This window comes from Lampris incognitus, chromosome 7 (genome assembly GCF_029633865.1).
Source record: "Lampris incognitus isolate fLamInc1 chromosome 7, fLamInc1.hap2, whole genome shotgun sequence".
Lineage (NCBI taxonomy): Eukaryota > Metazoa > Chordata > Actinopteri > Lampriformes > Lampridae > Lampris > Lampris incognitus.
In genome coordinates, this window is record NC_079217.1 from 11,938,325 (window position 1) to 11,958,832 (window position 20,508).

General features: G+C 42.8%; 2 protein-coding genes across 3 annotated transcripts; both read right to left on the reverse strand.

The window, feature by feature from the left end:
* Nucleotides 1-1,203: 1,203 nt before the first annotated feature.
* prcp (prolylcarboxypeptidase (angiotensinase C)) lies at nt 1,204-13,746 on the reverse strand. Of its 2 annotated transcripts, XM_056283668.1 has the most exons (9): nt 13,214-13,746; nt 9,045-9,185; nt 8,855-8,956; nt 8,403-8,584; nt 7,305-7,462; nt 4,921-5,093; nt 2,746-2,913; nt 2,444-2,631; nt 1,204-2,093 (listed from the first exon to the last, which is right to left on the reverse strand). In XM_056283668.1, exons 1-9 carry the CDS (start codon nt 13,394-13,396, stop codon nt 1,889-1,891), a joined length of 1,500 nt encoding a protein of 499 aa, XP_056139643.1. In that variant the 5' UTR covers nt 13,397-13,746; the 3' UTR covers nt 1,204-1,888. The 2 variants fall into 2 exon arrangements, with proteins under 2 accessions (XP_056139643.1, XP_056139642.1); XM_056283667.1 differs by having other exon boundaries at nt 2,444-2,913.
* A 1,095-nt stretch (nt 13,747-14,841) lies between these two features.
* On the reverse strand, nt 14,842-20,425 carry rab30 (RAB30, member RAS oncogene family). Its single transcript, XM_056284108.1, has 5 exons — nt 20,094-20,425; nt 17,987-18,088; nt 17,578-17,661; nt 17,294-17,477; nt 14,842-16,680 (listed from the first exon to the last, which is right to left on the reverse strand). Exons 1-5 carry the CDS (start codon nt 20,094-20,096, stop codon nt 16,430-16,432), a joined length of 624 nt encoding a protein of 207 aa, XP_056140083.1. The 5' UTR covers nt 20,097-20,425; the 3' UTR covers nt 14,842-16,429.
* Between the last annotated feature and the right edge of the window lie 83 nt (nt 20,426-20,508).

Consider the following 20,508-nt stretch of genomic DNA (forward strand, 5'->3'; position numbering starts at 1 on the left):
GAGAAAGCGTGAAAAGATTCCCGTCGGATCCAGTCCACGGTGTTTGCATCCATGAAAGACAGGACAGGAGCTAGCAGCTAGCTAGCAACTACTAACGTTGGCCGAAACTACTGCAACAGGTTATTTTCTTGCCCGGTGCGGGATTCGATACGGAGTGTACTGCACCACAAGGCGACGTCACTAACCGCTCGGCTAAAGGGTCAGACCCGTTAGCTAGGGGCTAACGTGTCTTATTAGTAGTTTACACTACTATAGTGTAGAGGTGCTCAAGCAGGAGTCGTGACAACTTTATCTTTCGGCTACACGACGTGCACCATTTATTCCTTCCACCATTACAACAACAAAAAAACCCGCGCCGCGGAAGTGTGTCACTGTAAACCCGAACCGAGGAAACAGCAGCTGTAAACTAACGTTCCTACTAGCTCAATAAGGGGAATTGTGTAGCCCCATAACCACTAAAATAGTGCTAAAATTATCTTAATTTATTTTTCCTCATCTTATCTTTCACCGTGCTTCGAATACCAAAAGGTATTGTCGTTACCCGATGCCCGTTTCAATGTTACTCGGGTCTGTGCGATCAACGTTGCAGGCAAACACGCCTTTTAAGAGGCATTCCTGCAAATGACGGTGGAGGCAGAAGAATCTATATCAGACGAGGGGATGAACTTTTCCGACAATGCCGTAAAACGATAGCGGTGACAGGAAGTAGACGCATTTTCACACATGCGTAAAACAAATCGGGTTTCCGTAACGAACCGGGTAATGACAGCTATGATGAAGGCTGAGCTGGTGTTCTCTGGTTAGATGGGTGTCAATCATTTTCAGGTCGAGGAAAGTCTAGGGTGAAGCACCGCTTCAGTGGGCGGGCATTAAAACGCGTCATAAACCATAACTGTCCAATCAACAACGTGTAAGGTACTACGTCAGCTTAAATTCGCTTACGTTGGGTTAGAGACGGAACACTCCCGTGTCACCTGAAGATGGCGCTGTTTTGCACAATATCCACGACACATTTAACTGACACGTTTTTCTTTTTGATTCAGAGGAAATGGTCATTCTAATGAAATGTTGGCATCTGAAAAAAAAGACGTTTTATGTGATACGTTTTGTTTTCTTTGGTGAAGCACTGCTTCACCTGCTGTCTTATCAAAACCTCCTCCTACCCACACGAGGGAAAAAAAACCCAACAAAACTGAATGCAAATGTCATACTTCCATTTTTAATCAGCCTCATTGGTGGATATGTCCCTTGACAAAGATGGCATGTAAAAAAACACGATTTATTGGAGTGTCCTTCATAAAGCACTGGAAGACACACGCTCTGTAAATAATTACAAATTGTGTTTAACATTGTACATAGAATAGTGCAAAATACTCCCAAACTGAAGTCCCTTTGACACATTAATCACTTCCTGAAATTGCTCCTGAGACTTGGTTCAAAGAGTAATTTCTTTTGGCTGTTTAAACACAAAATGGCAACAAGAAGAAAGAAGAAAAAACACACTGATTGGAAAAGGTTTTGTTTGTATGGCTCACAAAACTATGAAATTAGCCCTTTCATGCACTGAGAATTTCAAAACATTGTTTGGTATGTTGCATTGAGATAGTGTCCGATTAGGTAAGAACACTTACTCATATTCCAGCATTTGACAGAAATAATAAAGCCAAAAACTCAATACAAAAGAACTACAATCAAAAAAACAATTTTTCCAAAGTAAGGCTTGAAATTCATGTTTTCACATAATCTGACAGTACTTAGAAGAGTAAACTCTGACATGTAACAAAGAGCACCATAGAAAGGAAATCAAATCCAAACAAAACCTGAACATAGTCAATATCTGATTTGGCTAAGAATTGTGCTGCTCTTAGAAGCATGTAAGCAATGTAGATTAAGGTGCCTTTTTAGCCTGCATGATCCACTTCTTAAAGTACATCAGCTCCAGGGCCCGGGCTGTGCGGACTGAAGGAGGATCATTGGCATTGTTGTAGCGAAGGTCCAAGTGATGAGCTCCTTCAGGAATCATGATGGCTACAAGAGAATCTGATATGTTCCGAGTCACACCACCACTTGACCAGGGATCAAGTCCTCCATTGCTGAGAGAGAACAGCAGAGGGAAAAGCAAAATGTCACTCAACACTGGATGATACGAGTACAGGTGTTGTCAAACAAAACAAAAAAAGGGCTTTTCAAACGGTTTTATTTTTAAGGTACTATTTTATAGGGTCATGTTACTAGTCAAAAGTAAGATATGCAATCATGCTACAGACATGGGTCAATGATGCATCGTTTTACTTAGCCAGGAAGATGATGGAAATATTGAACTTTAGGAGAGTCTAACCAGTATTACTGTACCAGACAAGATCCAACAATTCCAGAAAAGCTGTGGAGTCAAATTCAAACTATGATGTAGCCTCAAGTCTGGCATATTACATGGAATATTTACCTGAAGATGATGTTGCTGTGAGAGGCTATATCTTTTCCCCCATAGACTGTGCCTGCCCAGTCAGCCCGAGGCCTAATTCCAAACAGGGAATGGCACTCATCTGAGAAGGCCTGGAAGTTCCACTCCTGGGGCTCAAACATGTCCTGGATACCATCCGTACACATAGGCATCACCATCTCTGTGCAAGCCTGGAGGATGAGAGATTGAGCTTGAATCAAGTCTGACAACTGAACTTGCCCACTTACAGCTCTCACTGTTGAATAATTCACCAAGGGAATAATGATTTCTGTCCTCTGTGCTACCTGATAATACCAGCCGAGGAAGCCAAGGCTGCTAGTTGCCGTCTCGGATGTGTTTAAACAGGAACTTCTTCCGGTGTAATTGTAGTACAACTTGGCTGCTTGTGAGATCCCATGAAGTAGCTGGTAGTCCGATACCGCAGACTCAAATCCAAGGTACTTGCACACAACCTTTGAAAAAGACCACATTCATTGCTTTTAATGGCATAAAAGAAATATGACAGAAGTTGATGAGAACATAAGTTCGGATAATACAAGTGCTATGTTGGTACATAAGTAGGAAAGAAATCAGACAAAAACAACTACAGCACCAAGATCAGAGTAGGTTACAACACTTTTGTAGCCCATGAAGCGTTTTTCCACAGAGAGCAGTGGCGCCTGATTTGCATAAGAAATTCACTGGAATGGAAATAAAGCCTAACTTGAATTTATTGCTCTAGAGTTGGCACTAGAAGCAGAATGATCTGTTTAGCTAATGCAAACAATTAAAAAAAGTTTAAAAGTTGTCCTCTGATCAATTGTGTCATTCGACCACATTTCATTCATCACAGTTAAACGTGTGGTCGTTATTAAATGCACTGGTTGCAATTTTTACTTGATTTCCCTCGTCACCAGACTGCTTGTTGTTATGGTTGCAGCAGCCGTGTTGGCTTTGGCCGTTGTTGTTCACTCTTTGTGAAGCTGAGAAACCGGGCTGGCTTGTTTGGCGGTTGGAGGGGAGCAGCGCTAGTTTGGAGTCTGTTACTAAAGCCTTTGTCTGCAGGCTGGGGAGGAGTTGGTGGTCGATGGATGAGGAGGGTTACAGACATGTCCAAGCAAAGATTTATACGGTGGAGGGAAGAAAAAAAAACTGCAATCGCTCCAAAGCATCTTCTCCCTACTTTTCAGATAGGATTAGGCTTATACATTCATCTCTGCCAACAGATTTTCCTCCTTTAAGCCCTCAATACCCCGTTCTCACACTCACTCAGATAATCACATTAGCTTTGTCATTAAAAAAGCTCCTCTCTGCATCCCACTGCCTAAACCGCTTTAACCACCCATAGGGGTCGTATACATTAAAAAGCAAAGAGCCAAAAAAACAAAAAACAAAAAAACACAATCTCTAAATGACCATTTAAGCATTTATCCCACACCTACCTTGTTGCAACAAGAGCTACTTGTGGCAAAAACACATACACTGGTGCAATGTAAAAGTTGGAAAATAACCAATTTTAATGGATATACAGGACAAACAAAAGATCTCTTGCGATAGTAAACAGTTTTGTGTATGGGGCCAATCTGTGGGGCACCCCAGAAGGCTGTTCAAGCACTAGACTGAGAGCGGTGGGTCAATAGTGGGGCTTGGTTTATGCACGTGATGTGCCAGGGCACCCAACTGCATCCAAGTCCATCAGGCTGCTCAAAACAGCCGCCGGGCTATCGCAAGTTCTTTTCCAATAAAAAACAAAAAGGACGGTGATAATGTCAAGCAGAAAAAGAGACCCAATTAAAACACCGAAAACAAATTAACTTTGCATTTTGCCACATTTCACAAAACGTCTCCCGTGCAACATTTCTGAAAATTATTTTTTCTCCCCCTCCACACGAGACATGTTTTGTTTAAGCTAATCATTCGTTAGCGAGCCGGTAAAACGACTGTGCGCGGCGAACCTTTGTCTAGTGGCGTCACAAGTTGTGCGGGTCAAAATGTTCTGTCAAGCCATGTGACCAGCCTCTGAGGAACACCTCAGAGATCTGAAGAAGTGTGCGAATGAAAAGGACCATTGATAAGAAGGAAGAATGGTGGCTTACTTGTAGCTGCCCATCTAAAGAATACTTAAACACTAAATAAAAACTGGACCCTTATGAATATTAATGAAGTTAAATGACAACAGTTGTAAACAAAAGATTGGAAAACCACAGCAAACAGTTTTAACACTTAATTTTTTTTTCTGAATGGCAACCATTTTAATTAACGAGACGCCGTCAAGCCAAACCGAGCATTAAACCAAAGACAAACACAAGCTTAAAAGTTGTGATTAAATTGAACCATTTCCAAACTAAATGAACTTCATGATTTAATGTTTTGGGTTTTTTTTTTTTTTTTTAATACTGTTCCACAATTCTCTAGCACCCAGTGCACAAATAATCCTGTAATTTTACTTTGAGGCATTCTCATTTGGTGATGAAATTTACCTGGATTGGCCATCGTGGAAGCGGCTGGAGGAAGCTGGCTTCGTAGGGGTAATCCACCATGGCCAAATTCACCCAGGTCTCCTGAAGCCAGCCCTTGAGGCTCAGAGCTTCCTCCCTTTTTTTGAGAGGGACGCATAAACCAAATTGCTCCGATAGCCACTGTAGGCCTTGATCTTGTAGAAAAGACAAAATAATAAATACGGTCAGTGAAAATAGATGACATTTTGCTGCCAGTTTTTTTTTTTTTTTTTTTTTTGCTGTTAACTGCCTTATTCTGTCCTTTAAATATTGCATTATGCCATAATATGGAACCAGCAGTTGAACCTTAGACTCTCACCACAGACCCAGCACAGCGTCTGTTATGGTTCAGTCCACCCAAGAGGCTGAGGGAAGCAGTCAGGAACTTAAATATATAAACAGCTTGTTTCTGCTACGATTTCATTCCTGAGATAGCAAATCAATCAACCCCAATTGATTTTCCTCCATCCACCAAGCCCTCAACTAACCACAACTTTCAGTGTTTTTCCCCCTTCAGTCTCTGGTGTCCCAAGTGGGGGACAAAAACAAAGATATTCTAGCTAATTAAATAGACAAGAAGACAACAGTCAACTTTCAAGCCCAGTTTTGTGGATCAGCGCGATTGGTTACATATATACCAGGATTGTGGATGTTGTTTCCAAGATTGATTTTTACCTTACAAATGGTACATGGGTAGGCTATCTCCCCAGTTATCTGCTTGCCCTTCATTAGAGGATTAGTGACCTTTCAATAAATGTTTTTACGTGGCTGGGCTGCGATAATGAAAGATTGGCCCATGAGAGTGTTTTTTTGTTTTGTTTTTTTATTTATCAATTCCCCCACCCCCTTTTCGCCCCAATTGTACCTGGCCGATCAACCTCGCTCTCTTGAGCCGCCCCGGTTGCTGCAGATCCAGGGAGGGCTGCAGACTACCACATGCCTCCTCCGATACATGTAGAGTCACAAGCTGCTTTTTTCCCCTGACGGTGAGGAGTTTCGCCATGAGGACGCAGTGTGTGGGAGGATCATGCTATTCCCCACAGTCCCCCCCCCCCCGAACAGGCACCCCGACAGACCAGAGGAGGCAATAGTGCAGCGACCAGGTCACATACCCACATCCAGCTTCCCACCTGTAGACACGGCCAACTGTGTCTGCAGGAACACCCGACCAAGCCGGAGGTAACGTGGGGATTTGAACCGGTGATCCCCGTGTTGGTAGGCAATGAATAGACCTCTATGCTACCCGGATGCCCATGAAAGTGTTTTTTAAGCTAGTTTATAGTAAACGTATGTGACCCAATCTGTTTCTCAATGCCGACTACAATCCTCTTCTTCTTGGACTGCATTTGGCATGAATCTTCACCATTACATGAGACAACAGCATTTTCAAATTGTTGAAAAAAAATTTGTGGAAGTTCCGTTTGTTGTTCTACTGCCAATATTAACCTAACAATAGAAACCACAAAAGTCAAACAATTTAGAAGTTACTCTATGGTCTAAGAATGCAAGATCGGGAAAGCACTCATGGAGGGATTTTTGATAGACACACTGCTGTGGAGTTAACAGGGAAACCATGGAACAAAGATTTGAACATCAAGAGGTTATAAATGTTGTTATAAATTAGGGGTTTGTGCTGTTCACAAATATTGAATGGAATTTTTGCCCTTTGTTCCCCTTCCAAAAGAAGATGAAATCCAGCTCGCTTCATTTGTTTCAATAAAGGCTCCAAAGCGAGCAGGTCTATAGATTATTTGGTATAAATTAAATTAAACAGCCACCTTGAGGATTATGTCCTTGAAAAATAACATAAAATCAGCCATCCATCCATCTTGTTTACCCGCTTACTCCATTTGAGAGTCATGGGGGGGGGGGGGCTAGAGCCTCTCAGCATACTTGGGGCAAACAGAAGGGAGACGTCCTTGACAAGTCTCCAGTCCATCACAGGACCAACTCACAATCACACCTACGAGCAATTTAAATTCTCAATATATTTCTGAACCTTAATTACTTAAGAAAAACAAAGAGGCGTAACGGTATGGAACATGTATGCGTCCACATACATACACTGGGACCACCATGTACATGGATTGATAAATAATACTGGGCAAATAATTGGGTTAATTGGCGAATCTTAATTCGCCAATTAACCTGACAAGAATATCTTTGACTGCTGATGGGGTATGAAGAGGAAAGCCTCTCAAATGATAGCTACCAAGCAGAGATGCATGGTTTAAAAGTCAGCTTTCTCCTTATTCTCAGAATATGATGCTGGCAGGCAGCCCATTCAAAACAGGCAAATATCTCCCCCCAGTCTGACAGCAACTCACCACTAAAACTACTTCCCACTGTGGCATTTCATGACTCACCAGTAGAGGAGACATTATCAATAGCTCTCCACGATCTTCTGACATTAACATCACAGTTAAACCCGCTTTTGGCAAAGTCTTGCGTCACTACTTTGTAGAAGTCTCCACATGGCACCATACCAGGAAACTGCCATATTGGAGCAGAAGCTGCCAGAGCTCTGAAATATGAAGAGACAGCTCTGAGAACACTTCCAAGGGGGGGCACCATGAAAACAGCTCAGCCATCATCTCAAAGCTACCTAAGCAACAGAGCAACAAGCCAATTAGCGAGGTCAATTAGTAATGGAAGGCTTGCTAGTTTATTCCACAGTGCCTTGATACTACCAAAGGTGCCCCTGAGAAAGGGTAATCCAATAAATATACACCAAGGGTTGCATTAACAGAGAATTTCCCTTCATTTACCGAATTCAAAAGCACGACTGGCAAATTCCAAATGTCATACATAATTTTTGATGGAATCAACATAGGGAATCAGCGGTTGGCTTTTTGAGAAGAACTATTAGTGTCAATTACAGCGCAGTATGATTTTAGCTTTTATTTTTTTAACTACCATTTCACTTTCTGCCAACTCCAAGAAATTACACATCCATACAATTATGATTCTCAAAACGTATATGCGGGCCCATCTTTACTAAAGCATTATCAAAAAGGTAGCATATATGACGAACACATTTTGCTGTCTGTTTGAGGCAGGCTAATAGCATTAAGAAAAAAAAACATTCAATATTGTTGATGCATGCACAAGGTTCAAGTATGAATAAGTTGCCTTTAATTTGATCTTTCCATAACTTTTAATCTTATTGCTAAGCCCTAGTCAAGCCTATCTGCACATCCCATCAGCACTGACAGACAGAGCCAGCACTAACAATTGTCTGTAGCATTATCAGTGCTGGTTCTTTGGCACACCTACACCCAACAAACTTATTTATTGTTATTAGCTACAGCTGTGTTTATCCTGCTATGCTTACGTCACAGAGTACCAAGACCAGCCTACCATGTTTTTAACCGTTACATAGTTTTTAACTTGTAGATGTCAACAAACTCACTAAAATGGTCAAGGGTTTAGTTGCTCTAAAGATCTACCCACAGACTTCTTACCCTACAACTATATGGGGGTATTTCATCCTCATCCAGGCAGACAGCATTCCTCCATAGGAACCTCCGAGAGCAATGACAGGGCTTAACTGAGCTCCAGTCACTGTGCTCTTCAGCTCCTGAATTAGCACTGCAAAGTCTGCCAGGGCCTGCTCTGAGGTCAGGTAGTTCAGGTGTTTGCTATCCTGCAAATAAACAAGGAGGTTTTGCATCAAACAAATGTTCATCCATCCATCCATTATCCAAACCACTTATCCTTACTCAGGGCCGTGGGGATGCTGGAGCCTATCCCAGCAACAAATGTTCACCATTTTAAAATTGAAGTCTCATTTCTGAATTAAAACATTATGTTGAGTAACAGCTTGCTGTCTCAGGATTCAGCAAACAACAAAAGACAATTCAACAGATTTTGTAAAATTATATGCTCCACATGTGATGGCAACACCTTCACTCACGCTGTACGAGTCTTGTCCAAATGGCAGTGACTCTCCATAGTAACGATGTTCAGCAAATACAAGCATGGCACCCAACTCCTCAGCAATGTCCCACATGAAACCCTAGAAAATAGACAGAGATTGGCAGTGTATTATGACGATAGAGCATTTCACATAGAATAAAGCAGAAATGAGTGGAGAGAACGTTTACAGTATTGTTGCAGAACCAGGCGATGTCCCCTTCATTGCCAGTGTAGAACAAAATCGGTCCTCCTTCTGGATTCCAGGATTGGTTGGCCACAAGGTACCTGTGCTTGAAAGTGCCATCCTCTAAGAAACCAAAGTGATCAATCTAGGGAAGAAAAAAAAAAAACACTTGTAGAATGAGATCATAAATATGAACTACTCAAAAACAAAATATTGTTACCGTTTCAAAAAAAAAAATCATCATAGAGACTTTGGTTTGTGGTTCTGTCAATGTGCTATTATTTTGGATGCAAGGGCCGGATCAGGATAGTTTTGGATGATCCAGTCTACTCAGCCCTGCTGCTGTGAGTTGGGTGTGATCTATGGACACCTGGCACTGAGCCAACCCTGGTGTTATAGTTAAAGTGACAACCCAGAGGTTGGATACTGGGGGTAATTAGCCTCAATTTGTATTAAAAAAAAAATAATCTGGAGACAGTTTAAGGGATGCCACATTAGTTCTGCTTTAGGTGAACTCCGAGATATCCTTCCATCAAACCTTAGGGATTCTCGGGTATGCTCCCATTTACACCGAACCTTCTTCACACAGCATCAAACAAAGACCGAAAGGAACATAACTTCACAGAGTAGGCAACCCCATGAGACTGCCGAGTGCCATGCTGGAGTCGCCCAGCTCTTGAAACTGACCCAGCACTTAATACAAAATGTTTTTGTTTTATTCCCACCCCCCTCCTCCTCTTGCACAATCCCTCCTCACAGAATATAAAAGGAGCCAGCAATTTTATGAGCCAATGACAGCAAAAAGGATCCCAAGGTCTGAATGTGTTCATTCATCCTCCCACTCCTTAGAGCTTGGCCGTGGGTTTAAGTGCAAGAGGACCATCAGACAGTTCAAAAAGAAAGGTTTACTCTTTCAACAGCAAAATTCAAATTTTCACTGACGAAAAACTGAAGGGCCCCGATTCCAAAATGCAGTATATCTCCTATAGGAAAAAGCACAACAACAGAGCCAGAATGTAAAATTCATTTCTTAACGAGGCATCTACACCCGGTCCTCTAAAGAAGTGCCATAAATGTGTTAAATTTTATGCTACTAAATATGGCAAAACCCTATGTTTCAAAACTATAACCATCTTGTTCAAGAAACTCTTTAATAAAAAGAAAAAACCAGCTTAGCCTGCAATCTTAAAATACTATGCCATAAAACACCATGGAGATGAGGATCAACACTACAGTATCTAACATGTAACTTCCAACCATGAGTTGACCAGATTATCCATCATCTCCTTCCACCATGTTCCAAGTCTACAGCACAGAAAAACTATTGAACTGGTTTCATAACATGCACATCTACATCCTGCTAAGTAGTGCCACCCTGTGGTTATTACAAGTGTCACTTAAACATTGACTCAGATCTAAAGGTAAACCACACCACAGTATGGAAGGCTAAATCTGCTGTTAATGCTGCCGTGCCAGGAAACCACCTCAGAACAAATTGTAAACTGAGAGCAGATAATTTGCCAGAAGGATGCTAAAGGACACTTCCATTCATTGTCCAGGAGCCAACTGCAGTCAAGAGGATTTCCTCTGGATGACTGCTGGAGCACTTGCTGTTGCTTGTCACGGCACACTGCAGCAGAATGAATAAACAGAATATGTAACGATGTATAGACATGGGGTACGATTGTGAAAAAGGGGCAAGAGAAGGTGACTGACAAGATTTGCCAAGTCACAAATGCTCCATTACAGCTAAAAAATAACTACTAACTAAAACTAACCCCCCCCCTCCCAAAAATAAGAAGGCAAAGTGTAAGCATCCTAGTTTCTCTTGAGTAGCTGGAAAGAAGAAAAAAAAAGACAAGACAATGGACACCGAAATAGAGGAAATGATCTTTTCATCCTTCTTGGTGGCTTCGTTGATTAGCAGGATGGCGTGGGTTGGAGTAGGAGGGGAACACCGCCTCTGCGCTCCAAACGCATTTAAAGCCGTTCATTAACCCAACAGTAAAGGCTGCTCATATAAAAACAAGCTGTAAAGATGCAAAGGCTACCGTTAATACCCAGTCTGGTTAACTATTGTGTGTGCAACAATTCACTCCTACACTTAAACGACAAGTAAAGATGCTTTACAATGGAAAGCATCACTTTATTGTATCGACTATGAATTATATACCCTTTAAGCATGGAGGGCCCCCCCCCCTTTTGCCATATTCATTTTGGGACGGTACAGAAGCAAATATGCCATCTCCGGGTTGGCATAAAGTTTCAAGCATTATGATAAATGCACTCACTCCATTTCAGCTGGTTGTATAAGTTCAGTCATGCGTTATAATGAATAGCTGTAAATACTATTGCATCAAAAAAGGGCACTTTCAAGCCCTTACCAACACTGTTGCTGACATTAGCAGAAGTCTTAAAATATCAATAAATGGAAGGTAAATTTCCAGTTACCAAGTTATGAGTGTCTGAATGCACCATCATTAGCTTTGTTCAAATTCTGTCGACAAGCACTTTCCATAGCATGTGTGTGGTATCCCAACAATGTGTGAAGAATACTATCAAAGCTTCAATCCCTAACATTTATCCATTAATAAAATCAGTATCCCCACCCCCCCACCCCCCAATTAGACCAGTGGTATTCAATGTGCCATGGAGGCCTGTGTGCATGCAGGTTCTTTCCAAATGAACACGATTAACACAACGACAACCAGAAGGGAGGAGTAATCAGTGAGGTCAGCTGGTGCGGTGTTGGGCTGGAAGGAAAACCTTAACACACACCGACCTTCATGGCACATAATTAAATACCACTGATCTACACCCTGGCCCATGGAGTCAGGTTGCATATCTTTACCATGGTTGGAGACACTCCAGTCTCCCAACACACTTTTTTTTTTGTGACCAGGTAAGACAACACACCATAAATGTGAACAACACTAGCAGGAAAAACATATGTATTACATGATGCCGATGTGGTGATGCTTCTGTCTGACACTATAACCGTCGAACAAGTTGCTGATGTAGTTTGATGAAGTTTAGACTGCAATACACTGTCCAGATTCTAACAAGGGTGCAGCCCATTTACTGGCAACCTGACACACGAGCCACTATGGCTGATACACTTACTTTGTAGATGGAGAAAAAAAATCACCTTGTATAAAGGTCCATTTCTCTCTGGCTCCTACATCCAGCTATATGTTGGGATGCTGTTCTGCCATAATACCGATTGATTAGCCAGCAGAATGGCCATGTCGTCATCACATTTCAAATGGATAAAATCATGCAAACTTAGATGTTTGTCTACTTTGGCATTAATACTTTATGTACAATATGGTGCTGTGCTCAAAAAAAAGAAGAAGAAACGAATTCAAAACAAGTTAAGACTAACAAAGAAATGAATGATGGAAAAGTGCACGCAAATTTAGAAATGCATGGTATGGTCAAGACAGGTGTAGTCAGGTGACTGGTCAGACAGGTCAGCAGTTTAGTAAATGAACAAATGAAACACGCAGAAACAGTATGCTGGGGGGGGGGCAAAAACCAGAGGAGTCATTGTGGGCACCTCGGGACACAGAAGATCAGGCCTACTCTGGCACAAGCACTCTTGTGATTGTGTGAGTCAAGTTCACGCGTCACCACACATGACTATACACCAGCAACATCACCCAATGTTATTCCTATTGAAGATTTGCATTGAGCTGAACTGAACAGATGCACAACATGCAGAGGCTGCGGGTTGAAAGAAGAAGAAGAAGAGTTTCTTTCACCTTTCTTCAGAATCACTGGTCCCTGCAGACCTTTTTAGGCAAGGTGCCAGAGGAAAGGGCAGTTGTGCCTGAGGGAACTGGGCCAATTGTTGTGGCTTTCCCTCACTACAGGAAGCCCAGAGGAAAGCACCTATTGTGTGCGGATTCAAAACAAGAACTTTCAAACGTATCAGCATATAATCACACTAAAGACGCAAGGGGGTTTCGAGTTACGAACACGACTCTCACTTGCCAATTAGCCGTACCCCTACGCTGCGCCGTGCAGAAAATGCACAGAGCGAAGAAGAAGAAAAAACAAAAAAAAAAAAGGGGGGGGAGTGAAAACAGACGATGCAATCGGCGCTGTACACACACGTCGTAAAAGACGCGATACGTCGTAAAAACAAGCAAAACTTTGAATTAAACTTACCTTCTGCTCAAAGTAACGCGTCTCGTAGCTGACGGCGTGCTCGGCGGAGTAACCTGAGGCGCCCCGTCTCGTGAAAAGTTGAGGTTTGAGGGCGGTCACGCGCACACCACTAAGACACAAAGTTACAACGATGCTAACGAGCGCGGCTCGCCCCAGACGCGCCGTCCCCACTTCCTGCTTCATCGCTATGGCTACCACTACTCCCTCAACTGCGACCACCGCCGTTAACTGCGACCGCCGCTGTAGCCGACTGCCAAGCTCCCTTCACAAGCTGGTCCCAGCAGAACGAGGTCGCATGACCCCCGCGCACCGCCCCGGGAAGATGAGACCTTGTCTGGTTTTCTTTGAGAGGAAGTAAGAATGGCTTGTCAGCAAATCGGGAGAGGTGTGTCAAGACCAGACTTGTGACACGCAAACACACACAAGTATAAAGCTGCGTGGGAGAAAACACGCCGTGCGAGACCCTCACGCATCAGGTGTCGCCTCCGCACAGATTTATGATCTCCGGCCGAACCGCGGCTCACCAAGCACACGACCTGTAATCTGGGAGAGCGCGGACAGGCAGGAGCTTCACGAGAGATACTCGCGAGGGCTGATGGGACTTTGAGTTCCAGGTGCGCGTTCAATCACGGCTCAGCCGCGCGCGCGCTTCCTACTCGCCCCCTCCCACCCGCGTATGTCCCTAAATGGTGCTGTTTCAGACATGTTAGGTTCCCCTTTTTTTTAATATAAATTTAACTCGGTTCTCTTTTAGCGGCCTGGCAAAAAAAAAAAACTCGGTTCTCTTGGCGTTCCTATTTTTTAATTTACTTGGAAGGAAGGCTCGGTTCCCTTTGTGGTTCACTTGGGCTCTGGCGGCGCTTTCTACCTTTTACACGAAGTGGACCGAGACCTGTCAATCATCAATAAGCAGGCGCACAATCTGCCCCGCCCACTTGATTGGAACAGGGGATGCTGTCACAGCTAATTTTCCATACAGGCTTTAATTGTTTCCCTCAGGGATGCGCTCTCACCTCAGACACACCTGGCGGGTTGCAGCAACCACACACCTCTCACTGCCTTTAGAACTCAGGCCCTTGCCGCTTTGGATTGTGGGTAAATTCTCATCCGCAATTGAATCAATTATATACCTGCAATAATGATAATTAAGTAACAAGCTTCTTGTAAAAAAAACAAACTGCAAGGAACGAGGAGATAAAGAAACAGAAATGTAGACAGTCCGGGTCATTTATCCATATTCTTATCAGGTCCAAAGTATGTTACCATTTCATCCCCCCCCCCATTAAGTTTAGTAATTTGAAGTAATGACATTGTTCTTTCTGAAAGCAATGAAAAATGACTTTCAACCATCCTGATCGATGGTAAACTCGCTAAATCAAGAGTACAGTAATGCACAAATCATACGTTGTGCATAGGCTAAGTATACAAAATGTTTAATTTATTATTTATTATCATTATAATGTTTAATTGCATTATCAGTCAAATGGCAACAACTTCCACTTCATTTCTTCTGCTGCTCTGTGTAGTAATGTGATTCAGCTCCAGAAAGCCTCAAGGACCAAGGGAGTGCAGCAAAAGGTGACAGGAAACCAAATTAGAAATAATGAAATACAAAAACCTGTGCGGTATTTAGTATAATTATTTAATGTTATACAGAGTAGCTTTAGGGTTTACTTTGTTCACATAAGGTAGAAGAAACACAACCCCGAGTGTTTTCCTTTGTATTCCCACCAGTTTTCGTAAAACAAAGATGCAAGGGGTTAACAATGAGTTACTGTTAAACTTATAGTAAAAGACAAAATAAAAATAGTATTTGGCCAGCTTTACAAAGGAGTTTGACAAAATAATATTATCAGCGTAAAAGCAAAGTGCCAGGATAAACTACAAAGCTGTACAACAAAAGACAAAATGTAACTCTACAAAGTAAGTGTGCAGTATATGGCATTGTGCAATACAGTACGTTACAATTATGGCGAGAATATAGTAAAGTTAGACACCAGAAATCATGGAAGAACATGCTAGACAATTAATAAATTCCACAAAAAGCATATGAAATACAAAGACAAGTAGCATACAAAATTATGTGAACATACCTATTAAACACAAAGTGATATAATTTCATTGTTACGCAGCAACAGAGGCATGAATACACACTACTGTGAGTCAAAGTAATGGATGGTAGCTTAACAGAAGTCACATTTGATGAGACTGTATAATTTCAACTGACTAGTAAAATATTTAGGTCGTATTCTCATCTGCGGCACACAGGTTCAACTGTGTGACCACAACAAGTGTGTCAAAAACGAGGCTCAGCAGCCACTCCTGTTGTCGACAGCTTCACAGAATACATTTCCAACGTAGTTTTAATGTCAAGTGTGTTTCACGTCATGTTGTTTTAAACCTAACCCTTTTAGCAGCGGGGAAACGTTTGCTATTGGAGAAAAAAACATTTCACAGTTTGTAATAACAGACAGGTGCAAATGACCACAGAACAGAATTCAGTTACTGTCAAGCTTTGAAAAAAGGGTCACTGTATACAATTCTCAGGCGCAAAGGAAAACGAGGAGGGAATTACATTGATTGTGCAATGGATTTTCGGTAAGGTTTCGACGATTCTGCAACTTAACCACACTTGGTAACTGCTAAATATCTGTAAACACATGGTTACCATGGGGCGATAACCTTTCGCCAATGATCATGAACATTTCAATGTGTTCTATTTTGTTACAAAAGAGTTTGCTTTTTAAAACTAAAATAGTTGTTTGAGCTCTTAACTCACATAATACTGCTGGTGAATGTTGACATTTGATGAGCATGAATCCTAAGTCACAAATGACAGGAGATAATGCCATTTCACTATAAAGAGGATAGAAGAGTCTAGTGTCTAGCACAAATTCGGTGAACTTCCTACACATATTAAAGAGCTCCTGTGGATGCTTCAGGTGTCTGGGATACTCTGCATCCTGTTGCACCGAGAACAATTTTATCCATAATGGCAGCTTTTAGTTTCCTCTGAGCACATTTGCTCTTGGAAAGCCAAACAAAGGCTGACTAACTTCCTTGTACAGCTGAAGGTTAACAAAGGCATATGGGACTAAAAATGATGGAACTGACAGGCGACCTTATGCCAGCTCAAAAGGACGGAGGCATTGGGGCTCTGCCACCTGCCCTGTAGTCAATGGCTACCTCGTTACCAAAGTCATGAAGCTGAGCGCTCTAATTGAGGCTACAGCAGCTCAAGTAACTAATAGTTTTACCCTCACCGGGCACAGGGGCAGTGTCATTGTCGTCCAGCGTGTTCTGCTTAGCTTCTCGAATTAGTTCGCAGGCCAGATCGAGGAAGAGTTTCTCAACATTGTCGGACTCTTTGGCTGAGGTCTCCAGATACAGCATGCTTTGAGCGTCCGCAAAGTCCTCAGCCCTCTGTCTGAGCACCTCTCTTTTCTCTGCGAGATCAATTTTGTTACCTGTCAGGAATACATATTTCATTGTCAGCTAAACAAATGAGTCTCTGGCATCTCACATCACAAGCTGCATTGTGCTTGTGTCTCAATAGTGGGTGGCTGATATATGGAACACACGTAAGGAGAGCTCAGTATGTGTGCATGCACTGTTTATATGTGTGTGCAAGTATGAGACTGCATGTGTAACAGCAAGAGTCAGGTCAAACTGGTGGCAAGAAGCCACGCAATGCATTTCTGTTTATCATGGTTTTGCCCCCATCTTTAAACACATTTTTTTCTGACCAGATGGATTTCACTGCTATGGGATGATTAAATATGAAACATAATTAATCAATCAATCAATCGATTAATTAATTAACTAATTAAATGTGTAAATTGGACATGATCTGCACAATGGCAAAATTGACTTAACACTAACAAGCATGTCCAGCAACTGCATTATTATCTGCTTTCTAGTTCATATCCTTATTTAAGTGGGCTTATAGTCATTTCTTTCACTATTTGAAAAAAGGGCATATCCCAGTGAGAAATACCATACCATAACTTCCTTTCTCATAATTAACATGACAATACAGTCCTAAAACAAATCCTTATGTAAAGAATAATATTTTCTCACCGACTAATATAGTCACCACTTGGTTGTTGGCATACTGCTCAATCTCCTTCAACCATTCTGGAAGGCACCTGAAGGAGTCCTCACAGGTTATGTCATAAGTAAGGATGAGGGCATTGGCACTGCGGTAATAGCTCTGAGTAATGGAGCGAAATCTCTCTTGCCCAGCTGTGTCCCATATTTGCAGCTGCAAAACAAATATGTTTGTTATGACAGTCTGCCAATCCACGCTCCTGTTTCAACATCAGAAGGGCACCCTTTTGAGAATAATTTGCCACTCATGATACCTTGACCTTTTCCCCTTTGATTTCCACAGTCTTAATCATGAAATCAACTCCAATGGTAGCCCCTTGTCCAGGTGGAAAAAGGCCCTAAAATGAACAGAGTGGATTCAAATGTGTACAATTTTGCAAAACTTTAGCTCCCTACTTTTTCCTCGGGGGACAGAAAACAAAAGCATTGTTAAGCCAAACTTTTGACAAATAAAGGAAAACTAAAATTTCAGTTGTGGTAGTATTTACACTTTTTAAAAAAAAATCCAATTTAATAGATTTTAATTTCACACATAAAAACCAACCATTTTAAAAGTATTAGTAGGACATTTTTTAAATATTAATGTGGGGAAATTAGTTTGATACCTTGTGCCCTGTAATCTAATAGTTCATAATTCATTCAAGTGCATAGGTCTGTACAAACCTGAGTAAAGCGCCGGACAAGACACGTCTTCCCAACTCCTGCATTTCCTATTAGAACTATTTTGAACAGGTAGTCATAATCTTCCATGCTCATGCTAGAATGCTGATGGAAATAAAGGGAGAAAATAAGGGAAGGTGCTGGAAAAAAAAAGTGAACATGGGCTACACCAAATAAAGCAGTTTCTACCAGTATATTAGTGCTACCGGCAAGATATAAGATGCCTAAAGGTCCTAAAACGTTGTTGAATCTGCTCCATTTCTACAACCAACATATAATTAGCAACACCACATTTGTGACTGCCGTATTGTAAGAATGGGCAGGTAATGTCAGGGCATGTCATGGGTTAACATTTCGGCATAAAAAAAGTAAATAAAAAAAGACTTGTGCCCAGAATGAGGGCTCGATTATGTAACGTGATTAAATCCCTAATGTCTGGAAACGCAAACATCAGCAGCCGAAGCTGCCAATTTTAAATCCGGCCTCTCCCAGCATTTGGGCTTATGCGGACAGATTGCAGCACAAGTGACAGCAGAGACCAGCGGCTGCAAATCTCTTACCAAAACAGATATACTGTCATTCAAGTACACTTAGGTGGAAGGCCTTCTAGCTCGCTCACAAATACAATTTGCTAGGAAAGACTACTGATCAACCTGTACCTCTCAATACTCAAGACACCAGCCATGCGACTGCATCATTAAATACGTCACAAGCATACTGCCAAACGTTACGCACAGCCGCACATCACTTAGAGCAGTGGTTCTCAACCTTTTTGGGGTCCTGGACCCCTGCGTATTTTTTATTTACCCTGAGGACCCCTCCACCTGATCTTGGGGGAGGGGGGGTTGCAATTTGATAGAAACAGTAGAAACTGCATTTTAAATTGCATTATAGCATTTATTCACTCTTGGGGCAAAAATAAGAGCTTTCAGTTGTAACTTAGATATAGTTAACAAAACAGAATTCTTATGCAGTAACTTTCAGATATATGTAACAAAACAGAATATGTATTCAGTAACTTTCAGATATATGTAACAACAGAATTTTTATGCAGTAACTTTTAACAATGCAAACGGGAGCGAGATCTCTTATTAAAATACAATAAATTACACTTAGGAAACAGATGTAATTAGAGAAAAAAGTCCTGTTACCCTTTATAGTTTAGGTGGATAAAGGTCTCAGTCACATTTGAGTAAAATAATCCTATTTCTATAAATGTCACAGGATCTTTTTCTTAAAGATATTTTATTTTCACGGACCCCTTGCAATTACACCACGGACCACTAGGGGTCCGCGGACCCCCAGTTGAGAAACACTGACTTTAGCGCTACTTCTACTACTCGTGCGGGCTGCTCGCCGCGCATGTTGTGTTTTCGCTTTACCCGCCGGCTGTGCGACGCACTGACAGGCGCGTCCTCGTCGGCTTACTAATTAGAATTTATACGAGTGGAAAAACGCAATTCACAGCGTGACGAACCGCCCGACGATCCAGCAGAGACAACAAACTCTGCGCCCTCTCGGGAGCTTACACAGACGCGCAACTTGTGTCATTCAAGACCCGCACAACGCCTTCCTCCAGCTCCCCCCCCCCCTCTGAGGTTCGGGGTCCCCCCCTCTCTGAGGTTCGGGGGAGTCTGCAGCAGCCCTCGCAGAAGACGCGACAAAACCCTCGGAGACGTCGCTGACATGGCGGAGACCGGGCAAACAGGCTCGCGTCTGCCCCGTGATCGATAACGGTTATCGACGCTGTGAATGGGACGCGCGCGTCTCTGTGGTCGGCCCGGCTGGCCGGGCCTTTACACACACAGCGACGGGAAGCTAATGTGCAACACACCGGATAGGACCCGTCGACCCATCCGACGGCGTCGGAAATATGCAGCTGCTCCGCGGCGCGCAGATTCCCGAACGGGGCAGGGTTCACCGGCGGGGGTCGAGGCCGTCGGCTTCCCAGGCGCGTCGCGTCTCCAATCAGGGCGGCTTACGGGACGAGGCTAGCAACGGTAGCAGCTAGCGGGCTACCGCGCGACTAGCCGCCGTCGGGAGGTGTACGGCGCTAATATCAACGCCGGAGACGCGGTGTGAAAAGGGGGGGGGCGCGTTTGAAACTTACCATATCGCGGGGATCATTCCCCAGTGATAGACTACTTGGTACGCATGGGTCAACTCATCAAAACGGGCAAAGCGACCGCCGGGCTCCGCATATCACGCCTCCATCCTCAGCAGCGGCGCTCTGCGCTGCACGGATGCTTTGCCGTCCGTCCGGGGGGGGCTGCGCTCCCAATGATGTCATCGTTCAGAGATGGATACGGCTCTGGGGTGTGCGGTAAACCCCGCGCTAATGCGGACGGGGCTGATCACAGGACAGATAAAACACGGGGGGGGTACACGCTGCTTAAATGCATAACTTCCACTCGGTTTTTTTGGGGGGGGGGGCAAAACTTTTTTTTTTTCCAGAAATTCTGCTCGAGTTTGTAACGATCTCCTTTTGAAATTTGCCAGTTTATATATTTTGGTGTTTCTGTCGA

What these genes read in the sequence shown, in the direction of transcription:
- rab30 (XM_056284108.1), bottom strand. An exon ending in TTGTCCGGCGCTTTACTCAG is followed by an intron (nt 17,662 to 17,986) that starts GTTTGTACAGAC and finishes TGTTCATTTTAG; the next exon opens with GGCCTTTTTCCACCTGGACA. An exon ending in TCAAAGGGGAAAAGGTCAAG is followed by an intron (nt 17,478 to 17,577) that starts GTATCATGAGTG and finishes TTTGTTTTGCAG; the next exon opens with CTGCAAATATGGGACACAGC.
- prcp (XM_056283667.1), bottom strand. Translation starts at nt 13,396, where the DNA reads ATGAAGCAGGAAGTGGGGACGGCGCGTCTGGGGCGAGCCGCGCTCGTT. An exon ending in TACCCCCATATAGTTGTAGG is followed by an intron (nt 7,463 to 8,402) that starts GTAAGAAGTCTG and finishes TTCATATTTCAG; the next exon opens with AGCTCTGGCAGCTTCTGCTC. An exon ending in TGATAATGTCTCCTCTACTG is followed by an intron (nt 5,094 to 7,304) that starts GTGAGTCATGAA and finishes CTTTTCTACAAG; the next exon opens with ATCAAGGCCTACAGTGGCTA.